At 29.6% G+C, this 21854-nt stretch overlaps 1 protein-coding gene across 1 annotated transcript; it reads right to left on the reverse strand.

Annotated features, from left to right (window-relative positions):
- Nucleotides 1–15943: 15943 nt before the first annotated feature.
- On the reverse strand, nucleotides 15944–17296 carry LOC136081500 (zinc finger BED domain-containing protein 4-like). Its single transcript, XM_065798821.1, has one exon. The coding sequence runs from the start codon at nucleotides 17294–17296 to the stop codon at nucleotides 15944–15946; it is 1353 nt and encodes a 450-aa protein (XP_065654893.1).
- Between the last annotated feature and the right edge of the window lie 4558 nt (nucleotides 17297–21854).

The raw sequence follows: 21854 nt of genomic DNA on the forward strand, positions 1-21854 counted from the left end.
GCCGGTAGTTGTGAGTATTGCGTTTTCAGTTAGGAGATTTTTTAGAGTAAACGACTTCTTAAATATGATGAAAGTCCGCTAAGTGATTGAAGTTTTGGATTGTACGATCCACGAGATATTTTCAAATTGCAGATATTGCAAGTTCCGTATTTGAAATCACTACCTGTCACAGTAAAATGATTCCATAAACCAGTTTTTTATCGATTATTTTCCATTGTAAAATTTAGCACTGAGAAACTTTTGATGAAACTATTGGTTTGGGTTGCTTTACTTAAATGTTAATTCATTTTAAGAATGATTTGAGAATAGTAACTTAAAACTATTATGTAACGTGATTTCAATTAAAATTTCTACAATTGTTATAATTAAAAATTGATTTACTAACAAACGATTACAATTAGGAAACAGTCATGACCCCACTCTAAATTAAAACTTAAAAAAAATCTTATAAAAGTTTCGGTTCATTTCGGTTGCGGTTCGAACCGAAATTTCGGCCGAAACAGGAAAAGTAAAAAAATTGTTAAAGCAGAAATTTCGGTTTCGGTTTCGGCCGAAGCCGAAAGTTTCCGTTCACTAAGTGGAAAATATGCTAAATAATACTTTTCAACAAAACAATACTTACTGTAAAAAATATCTTTAATAATATGGGTAAAATTTCAAGACAAATCCTATATAAAGAATTTTTTTTTTCTATGAAAAAAAAAAAAGAGAAGCAAAAATTTTCTGTTCACTTGCTCATTTACAAAAAAAATAATTATAGATGTTAAAATATAGTAAATTTAAAAAGTGATGAAATTGAAACAGTGTCCCATTTTACCCCAAGTTTGCTGTCCCAAGTCATCCCATCACTAGTATGAGTGAGAAAACCTTTATTTTATATATTTCTCTTAGCCACCTGCTTATCATATCTTTTCAGTAGTTAAATTAGACATAAGTGATTAATTAAAAACTATAAACATAAAAATATATGCAAACTACACATAAATATTTAACATGAATGATACCTTCAAAATTCAAAAAACTTGTAAGATTTTTACATATTCACAAGCAATTAAAAAAAAAAACTTCTCAAACCTAAAAAAACACAATAATATGAAGTAGTTATTGTAAGTTATTGCAGATATAAAAAAAACTTTGCCTAATTAAATTCTCTGCTAAGATATTGCCATGTCCTAACTCATAGCATGTCCCATTTCATTAATTATCTCTCTTTTTTTTTAATCTTTCTGCAAAATTGGCCATCTTTAATTATGGTATTCGGATTTGACAAATTACACTGATCAACAAATAAAATTTTATTGTGCATATCTTGTTAACTAGGTGGTTTTTTAAAACAAATTAAATATGCTGATTTCAAATATGCAAACTATTTTTCAGCATCACGTCAAGTTGTAAAGATATTTGGGTTCAAATCTTTAGTATTTAAGGTAAAGTCCCTAATATTGTCGAAAAAAAAAGTTATTCAAAAGTATGTCAACCTGGGTCTCAAAAGAAGCGTATTTTCATAGAGATTTTAGAAAACATAAATATTTTTCCTTAAAATTTATTGACAAAAAAATTATGTAAAAAAATGCTAAAGACTCTTACAAAAATTTCAACAGAATGTTATTCAGCAATAATACAAAAAATACTTATTTTTATTACAAATAAATAACATTTTTAAAATCTCTATGAAAATACGCTTCTTTCGAGACCCAGGTTGACATACTTTTGAATAACTTTTTTTTCGACAATATTAGGGACTTTACCTTAAATACTAAAGATTTGAACCCAAATATCTTTACAACTTGACGTGATGGTGAAAAATAGTTTGCATATTTGAAATCAGCATATTTAATTTGTTTTAAAAAACCACCTAGTTAACAAGATATGCACAATAAAATTTTACTTGTTGATCAGTGTTATTATTTCAAATGAAAATTCTTAATATTTATTAGCTGAATATTTTTAATATACTATATTGTTTTATGTACAAATGTAAAACCAACTCATCTCCTGTTTCTTTTCATAATCTATATACCTTAAAAGATAAAAATAAATATAACTTAAGAAATGATAATCTAATTCGGCAGCATTTTTCTCAAACTAATTTTGGAAAGTCGTGTATTTCATTTCGAGGAGCTTTTCTTTGGAACAAAAAGTTTTGAAAAATTTTGATTTTTCACATGAATGGAATTATCTTTCATTCAAGAAAAAACTTATAGAAGTTATTTTATCTTTTGAAGACATGTTTTTATATTTTTAAATTCTTCTGAAAATGAATATGAAGCTTATTACAAAAGGTAATATATAACAGTATATCTGATCCACATCTTATGTGTTTATGAAAACAGTACTTTATAAAATATTTTTGTATTTATATATAAAAGTATCAAAAATTTCTTTATATCAATTTTATTTATATATTCTTACGAAATTTATGCTCTCGCTAATTATTACTACGACATTGTTTTGTTTTTTTAATTTTATATTAATATTCAGGAGCGGTTCTCGATGATAAAACCTGAAGGTCTTCTCCGAGTCTCCGCGTTCTTATTTTTGTTTTTATTTTTTTAACTGTATGTTTTAAAAAAAGAAAACTGAATATTTAAGAAAAGAACCAAAAAAAAAAAAAAAAAAAATGCTTAATGAGATGAATTAAATGAATGTTTTTTTTTCAATTATTCTACATTCAAATATCTGTTTAACAAGTTATGAATCAACTGTTGTCTAGCTTCGTGAAGTTTTTTTCTTGTAAGTTTTATCATTATTTAAGAATACAAAAACTCAGCATCTCCTTTTGAAAGATTATTGGCCGATTTTAGCAGTTTTAAAGATTATTATGGCCGATTTTAGCAGTTTTAAAGCAACACAAAGTTCATTTATAACATCAACCATTCAACATCAACTTTTACTAAATATAAAAGATCTCATGAACGGTGCGTCGGATTTACAAAATTTTTTTACCGTTTGAAAGATTATTTAAACATCTAAAAATTTATTAACAAAAAAGTATATTTTATGATTTTTTTAAAAAGATATTGCCTAAAGTTTGCGGATCTGCTCAACCTACCCCAGCGGGGTAAATTTAGCAATAGTGTAGGGTAAGTTGAGAAATCAACAAATGAATGAATATGCATGGTACGAAACTTAGGTAAATCATCAATAAAACCTCACGAACAGTAAGCGTGTGTATAATTTATAAACTTTTTATTTTACGCGCTTTAATGACGTAAGTGAGAGAAGCGAAAAAATTAAATAGTAAGAAAGCGTCATAAAATCTTAAAATATTTTTTACCAAGTTTGTTTCTTTGTGTTCGAAAGTTCAGTTTTATTTTTTTTTTTCAAAAGTGCTTTGCTTACCCCTACTCGACAAGGTGACATATTAGTTAGGTTTTAAAGAGAACAGTAAGACTTATGAAAAAATGGGTAATTTTAATCGAAAGCCCAATAAATTGTTAAAAAATCAACACTTAAGTGATGTCAGGTAAAAAAGTTTATAAGCATCTAGGAGAAAAATAACAAAACTTTTTTTTTGCTCCATCTTCTCCTTGAATCACAAATTAAAGCTTTTTCTTTTCGAAACTTTTCAATTATATTTGGATGAAGTTTTACTTCATACAAATATATAAACTATGACTAAAACAACTTTCTTGTTTTCGTCATAGTTTATTGATATTCAAGTTTCAATAATGAAATAGAATCTTCACTAACTGCATGAACAGTTTGAACATCATCACCAACTTCAGTCCCATCTTCATCATCACTGTAACCCTGATCATAATCTACAGTTTCCATATCATCATCGACAGGGTTATTATAAAAACCATGTGCATCAACTTTGTTTTTTGTAAAGAGCACATCAATCACACATAGATAAATAGCGTGTTTGTAACACATTTTATGTTAAGGTTTGGTGTCATAAGCAATTTTTTTCATTAAGCTAGCTCCATCAGTAGCAGAAGCAATGTCTTTGTCTAAATTTAAATCAAATGAATCAAGCTTATCACGGATCAATTTAATAGCTATTGTACCTTGGATTTTTAACCTTCTAAGTGATTGAATTTTTCACTATGATGCAGATTTAAGTTCATATACCTTCTGTTTTTTACTGAAGTATACTTATCAAATGTTAGAATAAATTTATACTTATCTTCAAGTTTAATTTTTTTTATTTTTTATTTGAATTTTCATGCTATATTTTTCTATACAAATGTTCTTATATCCGAAGATATTGTTGACTTACCATAGGAACAGTCACAAATAGTCATTAAAACTAATCCAAAGTAGCGTCCGTTATTGACCAACATTTTATTTATTGACCAACAGAACTTATAACTTGTTTCTTGACTAACCTGAAGTGTTAATGACAAGATTGCGAACGGTTTAAGGACTTTGAGGGATTTGGTATCCATGGGCACATTTTGTTTTTAAAACTTAAAAGTATCGTTCTAAATCAGTGGTTTAAGTATTCTATTTGTGACTTAATCTCTAAAAGTGTTGCTTATGAAAAAAAGGTATTGCTCAACAAAAATTAACAGTAACGAAAACTGTCTTAAAAATTCATTGTTTAAAAAAGATTTTGGTTTAAATGTTAAAAAATGATAATAAAGAACCTAATTTTGATATATATACATCTTCAAACTTTTAGAGAAAAAAAGTTCGAACTTGAACCTCTTGAAAAATGGTGAAAATTCGAACATGAACATGTTCGAACTGGAAGCCCTACTTGTGGTGTTTCAAAGTATAAACTTATCAAGTTGTTTCATATAATAATCTTTTTTTAAAAGGAAAAAAAGTTAGATTTGAATTACTTATACGTTATCAAAGGGAGCTTGCAGAAGACTAAAAACCAGTCTTGTTATCGAGTACCTTTATGCTAATATAAATATTATTTAGAAAATTTTAAAATTTAAAATTATTGTTATTTATTTTTTCTTTTCTTTTTTTATTGTTAGAATACATTTTGGTTTTTGTTTAGATTTTTGTTTTGAATGAAAGAAGTTTAAAGAAACTCATTATTATTGTTTAATTCAATAACTAGATTTTTCAACTTTGTTTTTGTTATTCAAATTGATCGGTAATCGTATTTGTTCAAATTTTTTTTCAAAAAAGTTTATCGTAAAATGCTGTGGCACCAGATCAAGTTTTTATTTAGAAATGAACATGAGTATATTTTTACAAATATTTATATGAAAGATATTTAGTGCATTCGGTTCTTTTAAATTAATAATCATGAGTTCTGGTTCCAAAGTGTTTCCTTAAGTGTAAACAACAGTTTCAAATTTATTTACGCCTAATTTTAAATTTATGCTATTTAAATTCGCAAAATAGCGACCGAATGTAAATGTTTATTGTTATATTAATAATAAAAATTGATAATATTTAATAAATATTTTGTATTATAGAATATTAATAAAGATTAATAATGAGTTTATATGCAAGATATCTTAGTTACTATTTTTGTTGATTATTGCATTATTTATTGTATTGTATGTATATAAACATAAACATGTTTAAGTACAGGTGGGGTTGAGAGGGGTATGGTAATGAAGGCAATCCATAGCCATCCAATTACAAGACTTTCCGTTTGTTTTATTTTGATTGATAAGTTGAACAAAAAAAATTATTTTTTTTAGTTAAAAAGTAGAAAAAAAACTCGAGCGTGTTAAGTGTTCCTTTTTGTGAATTTTAATTACATTTACAATTATAAAGTTAAAATTTGTTTAACATATTCAATGAAAGCAGATATTGCAAATAAAATTACTGCACGTTGTGTGAGGTCTATTTATAAGATGCCAGTAGGTGCCAATTAATAGCATGTGCCAAGCCTTAAGAATATTTGCCGACTAAAAAAAAATTAATTTGCCGAGCAAAGTTTCTTATTGCAAGTCCCATTTTGCCAACGAATGGTACAAAAAATTCCTAATTTGCAGATTGATGGTATAAACATTAATTGATTTAGGGGGAAGGGGGTTACACCCCATACACACTATAGCGCCGGCCTTGCCCAGTCTTACTCTACATATAAATTTATCGAACGTAAAAATAAAGATATGTAACTAACTGAGACTAAAATGAATACAAATAAACATAAATAACTAATTTAAGTTGAGAAAACAAATTATTATAAAATTGTAATAGTTATAATAAATTATCATAATATAAAAATAGTAACAAATGATTTAAATCGTTAAAAATAAAAGGGGCATTTGGTCCTAAAAAAGGCGTCCAAGCTTCAAGGTCTTTTTTTTCCTATTTCTCCTGGTATATCTTTTTATTTGTTTACTTATTCTTTTTTATTATTTTTTTTTTCTTATTTGCTGTTTCTTATTTCTTTTCATTCTTTTCGTTTGTTTAATTAAATTCTTTTTATTATTTTTTTTCTTTATTTAGCAATTTTTTTAATTATTTTTATTTCAAAATCCGTTATTTTTGTTTTTTAAAAAAACACGTCCGCCATTTTCAAAGACTTATAATTGTAAACAATAGCAGAAGTGTATAGCTCAAAAAATACCCTTTACTAAATAAGTTGGGAGGTATTAAATATGGAAATTAATGGACAGTATGGGTGGGAATTTTTTACATTTTTTTCTTTAAATCAATTTGCCGTAATACTACTAGTAGAGAAATATTATAAAAAGTATTTTTAAATTAATTTTAACCGTAACAGATTCAAAAACTCTCTGCGCAAACTCGTTTTTTTGAAATGATAAAATTTTCAAAAATCAATTGTTGCGACACATTGAAACGTCTTGTTTTTAAAAGGAATGAGTTTTATAAACTAAAATAATAGTTAAAAAACAAAGCAACAAATTTACATAGGGCTAAAAATAGCTTACGAACAGTGCCGTGGCTAGAGGGTCAGTGACGCCCCACCGACCCCCTAAGATGTCAATAGGGCGTTAAAATCTTAAAAACCTTCTATTACTAGATGTTTTACTAAAAAAATTCTTTTATTTGGAAAAAGACCCCTAAATTTGAAAAAGGTTCCCCAAATTCGCAGGCCCTGCAAACTGTTTAAAGTGGCTAGCATCCATGCTTACAAACTACGCATAAAAAGCTATGTAACTTGGGGTAAAGATTTTGTTTGTTGAGTTCTAAATTTTTAGAACTCAACAAACAATATCTTTTAAAGAGTTCTTATTTTTTATAAGTCTTTGTATTTCTATAAGTATTTCGTTTGGAAATTACCAAAAGAAAAACTCAAGGCAATTACCAGTTACCAATTTTACCAAAAAAAATACCAATTTTAACTTCGTTATATTGTCAACATTTCTTCTGCAAGAGAACCATGACTTGGCTGAGCGATCTACAATAAAAATGCACACCTCTTTATTAATTTTTTATTGTTTGAGTCAAAAGCATATATTTCAAGCCAAATATAGCTCTTGAATTCCATTGTGCATTTAAAATAGACCCTGGTTTAAAAAAATCAATTGCGGGTTAATTCATTGTGTCTCGATAGGACTTGTATCCTTTGCATAACAAATCCAGCTCCGTGTAATCATTTCTACCATATTTTTTACTTTTAATAACTGGCCCGTTAGGCTTGTATTCTTCAATTAAATCATAGTAGTTACTAATCAACTAATGAACCAGCAATCAATATTAAATGACGTTGATAAGAAATCAAACTTTGAGTTCATAAAATGCTTAAGAATCATGTCGGAACATGAAGTCGACCAGGCTGTTACACTAAACAATTTTCAAACAAGCCCGGAACAATTTTCTTCAAACGCTTAACTACTTCATTTTTAAAACCTGTATTTACTGAAATGTAAATGTCACAAATTAGAATTGAAATTTTATTTTATAAATTAAATTCCAAAATAATATTATGTAATATATTATAAATAGAAATAGTGTTGCTTTTTTTTAATTTTTTCAAAGAAATAACCAAAGATTTAGACTCGAAATACAAGTGCTATAATAATGTTGTTTGTCTATGTTCTTACCATCAAAATCTTAGCACCACATTTTCTCAGGAGTCGATATAAGACCGAATCAAGCTTATTTCATGCACAAGTGTTGTAGATACTTATTGGACTGCGGATCTACAAATTGATGTCTTGCCAACTGCATTGAGTACAGCTTCTGCAATCTTTGCCGTATAACTTATTGGTTACCTTCCATTTTTAGATATCTAAATTACCATTTTACCAGTGATCTTTGCACGTTTCAATGGGATTGTTTAATCATCACTTGCACAGTTATCTTCTGAATTTTTACTACTAGAATTGTCTATATCATAAAGTAATCGGCTATAACTTTTTAGGTGACAGGTGTCGCAAATGTGTTTTTTTTTTTGTTTTTTTTCAGTATTGTATTTGCCGATTGAAAATAATTTACACTCGTAATTTATAAAAACAAATATTTACATGACTGGGGCTTGAAGAAGACAAAATTCATCTTATCATTAAGCCCCCCCCAAAAAAATGCATATTCATCAAATAAAATGTTTTAACAAAATGCAAAAAATAAAATATATAACGTTTAAAATATTTAGTAATTCAAAGAGTATTTATATTTAAGAACTGATTGGTAAAATAAGATGATATATAAGTATTAATATTACAAAAAGAATTTACAATAACTTTTTTTAATAAAGATTGAAATTATAAAATTTTACAATATTTTTAGTAATTAGTATTTCAAATAATAAAACTTAAAAAAATCGTTTGTAAAGTCAAAACTTATAAGATTAGAAATACATTTACAATAGCAGACTATTGTTTAGAATATTAAATATAATATTAAAGAGTAATTAGTAGGTTAATTTTTGTTTTTGTTTGCTAGTTTAAAAAGCTTTTTAGAAGAACTTTAATTCATTTTCATGTATCATCAGTAATTGCTTAAGTTTTGTTTTAAACTGGTTTAAAGAATAATTAGATTTCAGCTCATTATTTAATATTGTATTCCACAGCTTAGGACCTCGGTTAGCAATTGAGAATTTGGTTGCTGAATAATGTGTTTTGGATTGAATGTAATTGTTTTTTGAAAATCTGGTAGGGTATATGTGGTTTATTTTTTCAAAAAGTGAATTAAATAACATTGGTGATATTTTTTTATCAAGTTTAAACATGAAGATAAGAATATGGTAAAGGTTTAGTTTATATACATTTAGAATATTAAGTTTATTAAATAATGTTTGAGTGTGAGAGAAACGGTCTACGTTTGTAATTATCCTTATAGCCTGTTTTTGTTTACTAAACAGTTTTTTTACTTTTGTTGCGTTTGTGCTGCACCAAGCAACGTTTGCATAATTTAAGTAGCAATGAATTAAAGAAAAATATAAGTTTTTTAAACAAGATAGATTTAAAAACTGCTTGGCTTTATACAAAACACCTATATTTTTTGATATTTTATTTTCAATTAGACCTATGTGGTCCCTCCAGGTTAAATTTTCATCCAGAACCACACCTAAAAATTTTATTGATTGCTCTCTTTTTAATAATGCGTTATCAATAAAAAGATCAGGAAGTTTTAATGGAATATCTTGTTTTTTATGAAGACGATGGAACAAAGTGTATTTGGATTTATTGATGTTCAAAGATAGTTTGTTTGATTTGAACCATTGGGTTAATTTTTCAAGTTCTTTGTTTACTGTTTGAAATAATTTACTGATATCTTTACTAGAATAAAACAAGTTTGTATCATCTGCAAACAAAATTAAGTTTAAAATGTTAGAAAATTTATATAAGTCGTTAATATAAACGAGAAATAAAAGTGGTCCTAAAATTGATCCTTGAGGAACACCACAGGTGATTGACTTATATTCCGTTTTTCCGCTATCATATGAAATAAACTGCTTTCTATTAGACAAGTAACTATCAAACCAGGACAAATTAGTATTTATTATACCATAACTTTTCAGTTTGGATAGAAGGATTTGATGATTGACAGTGTCAAAAGCTTTACTTAAATCGATAAATACACCTAGGGTATACTTGTCTTCATCAAACCCTTTAAATATATCATGAACAAGGTGAGTGATTGCATGATCAGTTGAATGACCAGATTTAAATCCAAACTGTTTATGAAAAAGAATATTATTAACATTTAAAAAGGAATATAGTCTATTATACATAACCCGCTCTAATATTTTAGAAAAACAAGAAAGAATTGAGATTGGTCTATAATTCGTAACATCGGAAGGATCACCTGATTTTAACACTGGAATGACTTTTGCAATTTTTAGGTTATCTGGAAAAACGCCTTGTTTTAGAGATAAATTAAAAATATGTAGTAATGGAATTGTAATTTGTTTTATTGATTTGATAATGACATTACTACTTGTTGTAATAGGCTCTGTCACAATAATGGCTTTACTTTTCTTTGCACAAATTTCTCCGTAAAACATGGTATTGTCATTTTAATCCATAATTGACAAACTTCAATTGAGATTTCTTTAATAACATCACTTGATCTAGAAATATTACTCAATTCTAAAAGGAAATGATATCTTCCTAATATCTGCTTTGTCTTACATAATTTTTAAAAATCCATCTGTGGCTTTCAAATCAAATTTCCATATATACGATATCTTGGGTATGAAATATTGTAAAGGCGATCAATTTGTCCAAATAAATTATTTTCTAATATCTTATACATCTAAAATGCAGTTTCTATTTGAATATATATAATATATAATAGTTAAACGATATGAGTTATTTAAGCAAGTTTTTAAACTTTTGACGATACTTTAAAATGGATTTGCGCAGAGGGTTTTTTGCGTTTATATAGTTTATTTTTATGTTTTTGTGAGTTTTAGTTAATTACTCCACCGATAGTTATAGGGCCATCATTTTAAAAAAAATCCCCACCCCTACTGACAGTCTTCTTTTATTTTTAGATAACATTATGTATTTAGATGTGAACCCAGTATACATACATACGTCTAGAAAAGATAAATATTTAGTCGAAATTGGTCAAAAAATGGATAAAACGTTTAGCGACCAATCGTTTATCAAAAAACGACGAATGATTTGGATCAACGTTTCAAGCTTTTTAATGTATACGTTGATTAAACGCTGGTTAAAAGTTTAGAATATTGAATAGATAAGTCTATATCCTAAACATTTAATAAATGTAATAAATGTGTCAAGATAATTAAAGCGTACCATACAAACTTAGTAACTTACACGTTTATTAAATTTTGATTAAACGTTCAGAATATTGACTAACATAAGTCATTATTCAAAACGTTAAGTAAACGTTTAATAAACATTTTCTCTTCTGTTTTTTCAGAAAAGTAGTAAATCTGTTGTTACTTGACAACGAAAAGCAATGCTGTTAATGCAGACAACAGCTCCAATATTGTTAAAATTATATTTTAGTTTTAAAATAAACTATTTGAGTTTCTTTAAATTAAAAACTAAATTTAATTAAAAATTTAATTAAAAAATATACAGAGATGGAGCAAATAAACTCAAGGACACTCCAATGATGGATTTAGCGAATGAAATATTCAATATAAAAATAAGTTGAAACTAAATAATAAATTAAGATTTTTCATATGTCTGCAAAACTGCCATTGCTTTTAAAGCATAATAGACATTTTGCTCGTGTAAATAGTTATTTGTTAATTTCCTTTGAGTCACACTAAAATTCTCATTAACAAATTACTTTTGCAATTTTCTGATTAAAATCCTTCACATTGTCTTCGCATACACCGACATATACCGTCATATACCGTCATGTTAAAGTTCACTCTAGCTTTAAAATCACTAAGTTTGTTGTTTACATTGTAAATAGCTTTTTATAGCTTTTTATATTGATGTTTAAAGTTTTTACAGCTTTTTTTTAAAAAAATAATGTTTTCTTCCGTACGTTTGCAATTAATCTCATCATTGTAATGTTAATAGGCAAAATAAATATTTTAATTCACATTTTAGCAATTGATTTTTTTATTTCGATATCTTTTGAAATCTTTGGAGAATTTTGCTTTTGAAAAATCATTTGTTTTGCCTCTGAAAATTCTATTTTCTTATGCAATTTAAATTTTCTTATATGAATAAATCTATTTAAAGTATTACAAACACTAGGACACATCAATTTATAAAGTAAGGCATGGCTCCAAAACCCTGATACTAAAACCAGATCCATTACTACTTTTAATAGAGTAGAAATATCTTTTTCCGTTTTTAAAAAACGATATGTAGATAAAATCAAATGCGGTATAACAATTAAAACTATATTGCTTAATACAATCATCACCGTTAATAAAAACCTTTTCCGTTTGATTTCTTTACCGATTCTAGAGCAAGATAACGATTGACAGACGACTTAAAAGATTGCAAATTATATGAGTCAGGAAAGCAAGATGAAGGAAGCGAATTCCAAAGAGCTGATGTTCGAGGAAAAAAACTAGACGAATAAGCGTTTTTGGAGCACTTAGGAACAGTCGCAGAAAAAAGATGACACTTAATTGAATGACGAGTAGCACGAGAATGAATTATAGTAGATGGCACAAGAGACGCTAGCTCTTTAGAGCAGTGCCCATTATAGTATTTGTAGAAAAGAGAAAGAGAAGCAATATTACCACGATGTGATAATGGTTGGAGGTTAGCTACAAGAGCAGGTCCAACTATGTCTACAACACGTTTTTGCACCTTGTCTAAAAGAAAAAGGGCATCATTAGAAGATCCGCCCCAGGTATGGCAACAATATTCCATACAAGGCCGGATTTGAGATTTATAGAGATAGAGAATAGAATCCGAAGTAAGAAAGTGACGAGCTCGATAAAGAGATGCAACCTTAGCAGATGCTAATTTTGCAACTGATTTGATATATGGTTTCCAAGAAATATTGGAAGTAAGAGTTAATCCTAGAAGATGGAGAGTAGGTGACTCATCGAGTACATCACCGTTCATAAATATAGGAAGATCTAAATTATTGCGATAACCAGCCACTGAGAGCCCCATGCTGTAGCAGAAGTAAGATCCTTTTCAAGCTCAAATGCCCCCTCCAAGCAATCAGAGAGTGTTGGTTTTTTATCACGACAAGAATAAATGGTAGTGTCATCAGCAAACAATGCAACCTTAGATGAGAGAATATCTGGAAGATGGTTAATGTAAATTAAAAAGAGTATAGGGCCAAGGATAGAACCTTGAGGAACCCCTGAAGTTACAGAATAAGAAGAAGAGTGTTGTCCATCGAGGACAACTTTTATGCTACGATTAGAAAGGAAGGATTCAATGATCTTAAAGATGTTGCCGGATACACCGTAAGAAGAAAACTTATGGAGAAGACCAGCATGCCAAACTTTATCAAAAGCTTTTGGAATGTCAAGAGCGATGGCCTTAACCTCTCCACCTTTATCTAATGCACGAGAAAATGTTAACAAATCAGCTGTAGAACGAGAAGATCGAAATCCATATTGATTGTCAGAAAGTAAGTGAATAGATTCAAGATGAGAAATTAAGTATTTGTTGATGCCGCTTTCCAGCAGGCTGGAAATCAAGACTCTGATAAGCACTTGTTGAATAGTTTTGAGATTATAGACGACAGCTCCGGAGAACACTTCTGCAAGACAGTAACAGGTATGTTGTCCGGGCCACAAGTTATAGAAGAGTCTAGGCAGGAAATCACTTTAGATACAGATGCTGGAGTGATATGAATGTCAAGCAATGGATCAACCTGTTTGTTGGCAATATCAGATAGAACGCAACTAGTGGAATCAAGAGATGATATTGATGAAAGTTTTTAGCAAACAATTCAGCTTTGTCTTTAGGTGAGGTGACAAAGTCTGAACCATTCAAGAGAGGTGGAATTATAGATTTGCCCTTATTATTGATATTATTAAAGATTCTCCAGAAGTCACGAGAGCCTAATTTTTGAGATGAGAAACGAGATTTCATGACCTGAGAATAGCGGGTTTTGGCGTTAGACAAAACCTTTTTACAATTCTTTCTAGCAGTAATAAACAGACGCCTGTTTTCTGGAGAATTGTTTTGCTGATAAATATGGAAGTAACTGTTTCGATTGGCAATCGCAGCAGCACAGTGTGAAGAAAACCATGGAGGAGAGTGAGGCTTGACCTGGAATTGTCAAGAGGGAATGAAAGATTCCTTGCCAGCCTGAATGCACGAAGTTATGTAAGAAGCACATTTGTCGACAGGAAGACGAAAAATTTCTACCCAAGGGCCATCACGAAGATAATCACGGAAAGAATCCCAGTCAGCTTTACTGTAGTTGTATGAGGTTCAATAATAGGGGGATTCAGGTGATGAAAAAGAATGAGATAATAGTTTTAGAGAGATCAAACTGTGATCAGAAGCACCTAAGGGTGAATGTAGAGAAACTGAGCACTGACTAGGATAAGAAACAAGACATAAGTCGAGTAGAGAAGGTAAATGATTCGGGTTGTCTGGAAAGCGAGTTGGAAAGTTGACTACTTTAGTTATGGATTAAGAAAAGCAAAAGTTGTGGGCTTTAATGCCTGCCGAATCACTGACACTAGAGCCAAGCCATTCAGAGTGGTGAGCATTAAAGTCACCGACAACAACTTTATTAGCTGATGGATAAAGAGAGAGGCTTGGTCAATATGATCAGAAATAACGTCAAAAAGAGTGCAGTCTTGAGATGATGGAGAGCAATATAGAACAAAGAGAAAGGCAATAGAGTGAAATGGTGCTAAACGAAAGCACATGAAAGAATAGTCTGTGGATTCAGACCTAGTTTCACAACAAATGGGTGAATTCTTACGAATGTAAATGCCGAGGCCAAGCATGTGACTATTGGAGTCTTTACAAATTAGAGGAAGATAACCATCAACACTAAGATCACAAGATGAGACAGCTGAACTCAAATTAGTCTCACAAAGAGCAAGTAGGTCTGGTGAACTTTGCAAGAGATAAGACTCAACAGAAGAAAAGTTACTTCGAAGACCACGAATATTAGTGAATGATAGATTTAGAGAGCTTGGTGATGATGATGGTTTTTGTGTTTTATAGTTTTTGGTACTTTATTCATTTTTAAATTAGATTGAAGAACATGACTCAAAGCATAGATAGTACTCAGAACACTGTTTAATAGCCCAAGCAGTTGTCTCATTACTACTAATAAACCCTAAGCCGTAACAAAGGGCTCCAAATGTGGCCTCCGCAATGCACACCAAAAGTACAAACAGAGACACCATCCATGCGCAACATGGCACTGTTAATACTTTGATATTTTTCAGCTGTTGATGGAATCAGCCTCTCTGAGAGCTACCACAGAGTTCGGGAAACCTGACTACCAGCCGGCCTCAGAACCATAAAACTGAGTTTTAGAGCTGTACCCTCATTAGGAGATAATAGAATGAGTTGCCTAGTCATAAAAACTGAGACACAAGCAAAACCCATGCATTAAATCATATGGGAATCGAACTCGGAACCTCTCGCTTATAAAGCAAGCGCTCTACCACTACACCACTACTGCGTTTCTGGTGTTAGTCTGTTTTCTGTATCACTTTCTGGTGATAGTCTGCTTCTACTTGGTTCATAAATGTTGCCACCTGTACTAAAAAGTCTTTCATTTTCAACAGAAGAAGGTGGTACTGAAAGAAACGTTTGGGCTACTTTGTTTAAATTTTTTAAAGAGTTTCCACAATTTTTCCACCATAGAAGAGGAATTTCTTTTTCCATAACAAGAGGGAGTTTTAAATAATCTTCAATCTCCATGTTGATCATTTGCACATTAGAGTGTGATCTTTTAAACATTTTGCTATCTTTAGTAATTGAAAAATTGAAATCACATTCATTTATAGTTGTCAGTTTGGAAACTTGCCGAAAACATTTATTAAATTTTAGATACGATGGTTTCACAAACACTTCATTTGTGTCACTTACTGTGGGTTCTTCACAATCAGAATCAGAGGATTCAAGTTCTAATTTATGTTGCTGCATTTCTTGCATCTGCTCATTTAGCAAATTTTTATTACATTCTCATCTTCCTTTTGATACACTATTTATATCTAGGGTCACAAAAAGTGGAAAGACAAATACTTATCATGTAAAAATATACTCAGTCTTTTGTCTATTGACTCTTTCAATTGCTCAACTAAAGTATTTATACTTAAAAAAGCCTCACAAACTAATGCTGGATTAAAAAATACTTTAAGAGCCATAATCGAAGGAATAACATCTGATAAAAATGCCTCACGTTCGCTGAGATTAACGGTTAAAGTTTTAAATGGTTCTAAAATATGAAAAACTTTATCTAATAAGCGCCATAGGAATGAATTTAATGTTGATTGGGTAGCATGATCGGCTGTATAAGTTGCCAAAGGAACTCTTTGATCAAGCATCCTTTCAATCATATTGTAAGAACTATTCCATCTTGTAGTAACATCTTGTATTAACATATGCTTATTTGAACCAAGTTGTTCCTGTAGTTCTTCTAATTTTGCTGCTGCTGTTGGTGAATGGTGAAAATGTGTTGCCAGACGTCTGCAACAAACTAAAATTTCTTTCACAGATTGTTGCGACAAAATTGAGTCATGTATACATAACTGTATTGTATGTATAAAACATGGCATTGACTTAAAACCACTGTCTCTAACGCCAGCTACCATGTTGGCAGCATTATCTCGTAAAACAATGTGAATTTTTGTGTGTGGAATTTCAAAACTTAGCAAACCTTTATGTAAAGATTCACTTATATTTTTTCCTATTTGACTTTCTGGAAAATGCATAACTCTGAGTACTGATCTGTGTTGGGAAAATTCATTATTGAGCCAGTGTGCTGTCATGCTTATGAAGGCAACATTTGAACTATTTGCTGTCCAAATATCAGTTGTAAGGGAGATATAGCTGGCAGAAGATATATTACTCTTGATTAAATTAAACAGATTATCATATATTTGTGGAACAATATTTTCACTTAAGTAACTCCTACTGGGTATTTGGTAATTAGGGCATATCTCTTTAATTAGTTTTCTAAAACCAAGATCTACAATTGTGTATGGTTGAATATCCAATGCCATCATTTCTTCAATGCGATTGTGAATCTTGATTGCTCTATGGTCATTAATATTCCACAACCTTTTTTTATTAATACTTTCTACTAATGTTAATTGCTTTTTTATTTCCGAATCACTTGATGTAGAAACAGTTGATGTTTCAATAATTTTTTTTTTATCAGACTCTATTTCAATCAGTACATACTCCACAAGGTGCTTTTTTTTTAAATGGCGCCTAATTACACTAGTGGTAAATGTCTTTGGACAATACCCACCTCTAGAGAGTATTGCTTTGCATAGGAGGCAGATACAAAAACGAATGTCTTTCTTAGAAACTTCAAAGTATTTCCACACAGTACTTTTAAAAGACATTTTTTCGGAAGACATTGTTTTATACTTTCACAAGATTAAAATATTTTTCTAAATTATAAAAAAGAAGTTCAACCAAAAATAAAGCATTTTTAATTTAAACTGTGTAAATATATCTTAAAATATAACGAACATGTTACATATTATGTTATTTTATCCAATACGTTATACATTTATATTATACAGGTTATACATTTATTTATATTACCTAACTTTAATAATTGTACAATTTTTTCAAAAAAAATCGTTAACATTTTTATTTACACTACAAATAAAAATGTTAACATTTATTTTCTTTACACCACAAACAATCATCCAATAATAAATTAACTTTTCAAAGTTACTTTATATTTTTTCAAACAAAATTTATTAACCCTTACTAATATTTTAACAAATTTTTAATAACACTATAAAATGTTAAATGTTTAATAACATAATTTTTCAAAACTTTTGTCTTTTTTTTTCAAAAATAGTAAAGGTTCGGTTGCCGAACTGTTCGGTGTTCGGTAAAATTTTATAGCCAAACGTTCGGACTTGGTGTTCGGCCAAAAACCGGGTTCGGCGCATCCCTAATAAATATCGAATTACCTGTAAATAGTCAAACTGATATCTGGGATACGCTAAGCTCTTCTCTTCGCAAAGTCGAAGCAGTCATTAGCTCAACATCAAAAAAATATAACAATACTAAAAACAAAGTTCTGACAGGATATAGAATTATTGATTGTTCGATTTTGTCTAATGCTATTAACGTTTTGAGCTGTCCAACTTGTTTCCAAAAGACTTTAGCAATCATTGAAAACAAAAGCAAAAAGCAAGGACTTGCTTGACTTTCTATTATTTGTTTAAAGTGTAAATATCAAAATGACTATTACACTTCTAAGTTAATTAATAAAAAAGATAACTTTAATATAAACAATCGAACGGTATATACAATGAGGACTCTTGGATTAGGACATTCTGGAATTGAACGGTTTACAACCCTCATGAACATGCCATAACCAATGACGCTAAATAGCTATGACAAACTTGTTTTAAAAATTACTAATATTACTCAGAAAGCTGCACAGGAAACAATGACTGATGCTGTATCTGATATAAGACTACAGTGTCAAGACATTAATGAGATTCTTGATGTTGTTGTATCATGTGATGGCACATGGCAGCGAAGGGGATTTTCATCATTTAATGGTGTATTTGCAGCACTTTCAATAGATAGTGGGAAAATTTTAGATGTTGAGGCGATGAGTCGAATATGCAGAGGGTGCTCCTTAAATCAAAAACTTTCTAAAAAAGATCCTACTGCTTATGCTGAAATGAGAAATTCCCACATTTATAAAATGAATTTTGTTGGTTCTGCAGGTGAAATGGTGTGTGAAAGAGCCAGTCGTATTTTCCAGCAATCAATTAAAAAACATAAGTTAAGTCAGACCTGTGTTTGAAAAGCTCACAAAAGAAGATGAGCTTTAAAAATGTCTGCACGGTAAAACGCAAAATGCAAATGAGTCTTTCCATGGGAAAATTTGGGATCGCATACCAAAAACAAAATATGTCTTGCTAACTTTGCTGAAGTTTGGTGTTTATGATGCTGTTGCCAATTTTAACATTGGGATGAAGTCTTCAATCCTTATATATGAAAAACTGAACATGGTTCCAGGTTTTTATACACTAAACGGTTCTAACGACATAAACAAAACACGCATTAAATGGTCGATCTATAAACTAAAACCCGATATCAAGTTGCATTGTCAAAAGATAAGGGCTAAAAAACTGAAGAAAAGTGACAAAACCTCTGAAAAAGAAAGTAAAACATATGAAGCAGGAAGTTTTTAATATTTAATATAATCCAATATATAATGTTACGTATATTTGTAGATCTTTTATCTTTTATTTTCAGTTTTTCAGTTTTTCGTTTTCTCAGTTTGAGGTTTTTCAATATGCCGGGCAAAATTCCAAGAGATCCGCTTTAGCGTTTTATCAACAAATTTTCCTTTTTATAAAGCTGTGTGTTTTAAATAAGTGTTTTAAAATAAGCTTTTTTTTAATAAAATAATAATAATAAAATTTTTATATTAAGCTGTGTTTTATTCATAAGTGTTTTAAAAATTCTGTGGAACAGAATTTTTAAATACTTATGAATAAAAAAGTATGGCTAATTTAATTTTTCAAAAAATGTACTTTTTTCTATTGTCAACTTTAGAGCACAAGTCTTCAGGCCCAGAACCTTTTTTTAAAAAATCTGTTTTATCCGAGTCTGTTTTGTGTGATAGCTTTTGTCTCTACTTATCAGGCAAGATTTAAAATTTCTCATACTATTGGAGTCACCAGATTTTCTACCATATTTTCTACTAACTACTTTTATACTAACGACAAACATTCTTAGTTTCAATGATTATGAGTGATATTTACTTATTATATCTAAAAGACACATTTCAGCCATAAAAGAAACGGTAAGTTACTCATAATTATTAATTTCTATTTTCTATTTGCTTTGTGTTATTTCTATACATTAAATTGTTTATTTTTATACATACGCATACATGCATGTGTACACGTTTGTCTTTTCTAATGTAAGTGTACATGATATTTATATGTATCAACATATTTGCTTATATTTACACCACGCGCATCCCTTACCACCCTCAGGAGATCTCTAAGAATGTTGGAGCTGTATTAAAAACTGGGATAGGGATTGGGATTTTTGGCTTTTGTAGTGTAGTCCTGTTATATTGCAATATTGACTAGCATGACGTAGAGTGCAGGCGGTGAGATCTGTTGCAAGGACACGCCCCTGACGAGTGGCGTTAGTGCAGGTCTCGGGCTATCCAAAACGTCATTGGTGATCGCAGTGCATTCCTGAGGAGGGGGATCACCATTATCCACTACTTAATTCTGATTGGTTACCATGGCACCAGCATTTTTTTACCTCTTACACCCACGTATTATAGCGCTTTGTGAGCTTTATATTATGAATTTGTTACATTAACGACATTTATATACTTTTATCTCACACAGGTGGTTATCAGTTTTCAGTTTGTTATCTAGAGTTTAGACCATATATAGTAGCACATTTACTAGCATATTTTTTCTTTTTATATTGCTTCTACTTATATTTTTTATCATTTTACTTTATATTTTATTATCTACTTATTTTATTGTTTTTGTATGGTGCGATAATTTTAGCCATGGTTGCCTTTAATGAACCAGCGGATCGATATTGACTTGTTTACTCATAGACCATTGTTTTATCATTTGTTTTGTATGACTAGAGCGTGAGTTATTGTTCACCTAATCCCTGAGTCCTAAAATTTTCTTCCTCCTACAAAATAGTCTTTACATTCATTTATGATTCTCACCCAATGACATCATCTACAATCTACTTCTATTTTCACATCTCCCAGATCTACGTGACTGGACGGCTCCGTTGGTCACTTTTTGCGACCATTGTGTCGCATAAACAAACAGAATTTTTAAATACTTATGAATAAAAAAGTATGGCTAATTTAATTTTTCAAAAAATGTACTTTTTTCTGTTGTCAACTTTTGCATTTTTCTTCAAAATGCAAAATATCCGGTAGTATAAATATCGGGCCGTATAAATAAAGTAGGTCATGATAAAAACTGAATCTAAAATTATTGTAAAACGAAAATATTTTTGTTCTAGTTTTTAAAACGAGTTAAACTATTTGATAAATAAATGTAAAATAATTATTCGAACTTTATTCGAATATAGTTGTTATGTGGTTCTAATATATTTATTCGAATATATTTATTCGAATTTGAATCAACTCATTTTATTAATTTAGAGTAATTACTCAATAACGTATACATACTTATTTTTAATAACGTACGTTCAGAGCACAAGTCTTTAGGCACAGAACCTTTTTTTAAAAAATCTGTTTTGTTTAAAACACTCATAAACCTATTCTAATTGTGTTTCCAAAGTTTCATTCAGCCTTTTTTTATTAGTTTTTGCTAAAACTTGGCCAGCGCAAATCTTATTTTTTGCTTATTTTGGGGGTTTTTTACGGTTATTACAGCAACCGTTGTCCAACTTTTTTAATTTTTTTTTAATTTTCTACATTTATGATATAGTTAATCATTTTATGTCAAAAGTTGTAATTTATTGTCTATATTTAAAAATGGGGGAGTATACCCCTTAATAAATCTAACATTTTATATATGTAAATGTATATATTTTATATACTTTTTATATAGCATACAGAAATAATAAAAGATTTAGGGTTTACATTTTTTACAACAAAAAAATCTGAACCCATTACAAAAATTTTTTGCAAACATGTTTTGTTGCAGAGCCAAGTATTGCAGTTTGGATTCTCGTATGACATCATGTCCGAATGTAATTCTTTTTTTACACTTTCTGCATTTAATAACTTTTCTTCTTTTGGCTGAAGATGTTGTAATCGGTTCTATATTTTGAGTTACTTCTTTTTCTGCAAGGTTTGGCAATGGCATTATGAGTTTGCAGATGGTTTTACGCTTTTTAGCTTGTTTTTCAGCTAATTTGAGTTGCTTAACTTCTTCTCTTTTTTTGAGATGATCT

The sequence above is a fragment of the Hydra vulgaris genome, chromosome 06 (assembly GCF_038396675.1).
Source record: "Hydra vulgaris chromosome 06, alternate assembly HydraT2T_AEP".
Lineage (NCBI taxonomy): Eukaryota > Metazoa > Cnidaria > Hydrozoa > Anthoathecata > Hydridae > Hydra > Hydra vulgaris.

Bases quoted from the DNA above. Each gene is read 5' to 3' on its own strand.
- LOC136081500 (XM_065798821.1), bottom strand. From the start codon at position 17,296: ATGTCTTTTAAAAGTACTGTGTGGAAATACTTTGAAGTTTCTAAGAAA.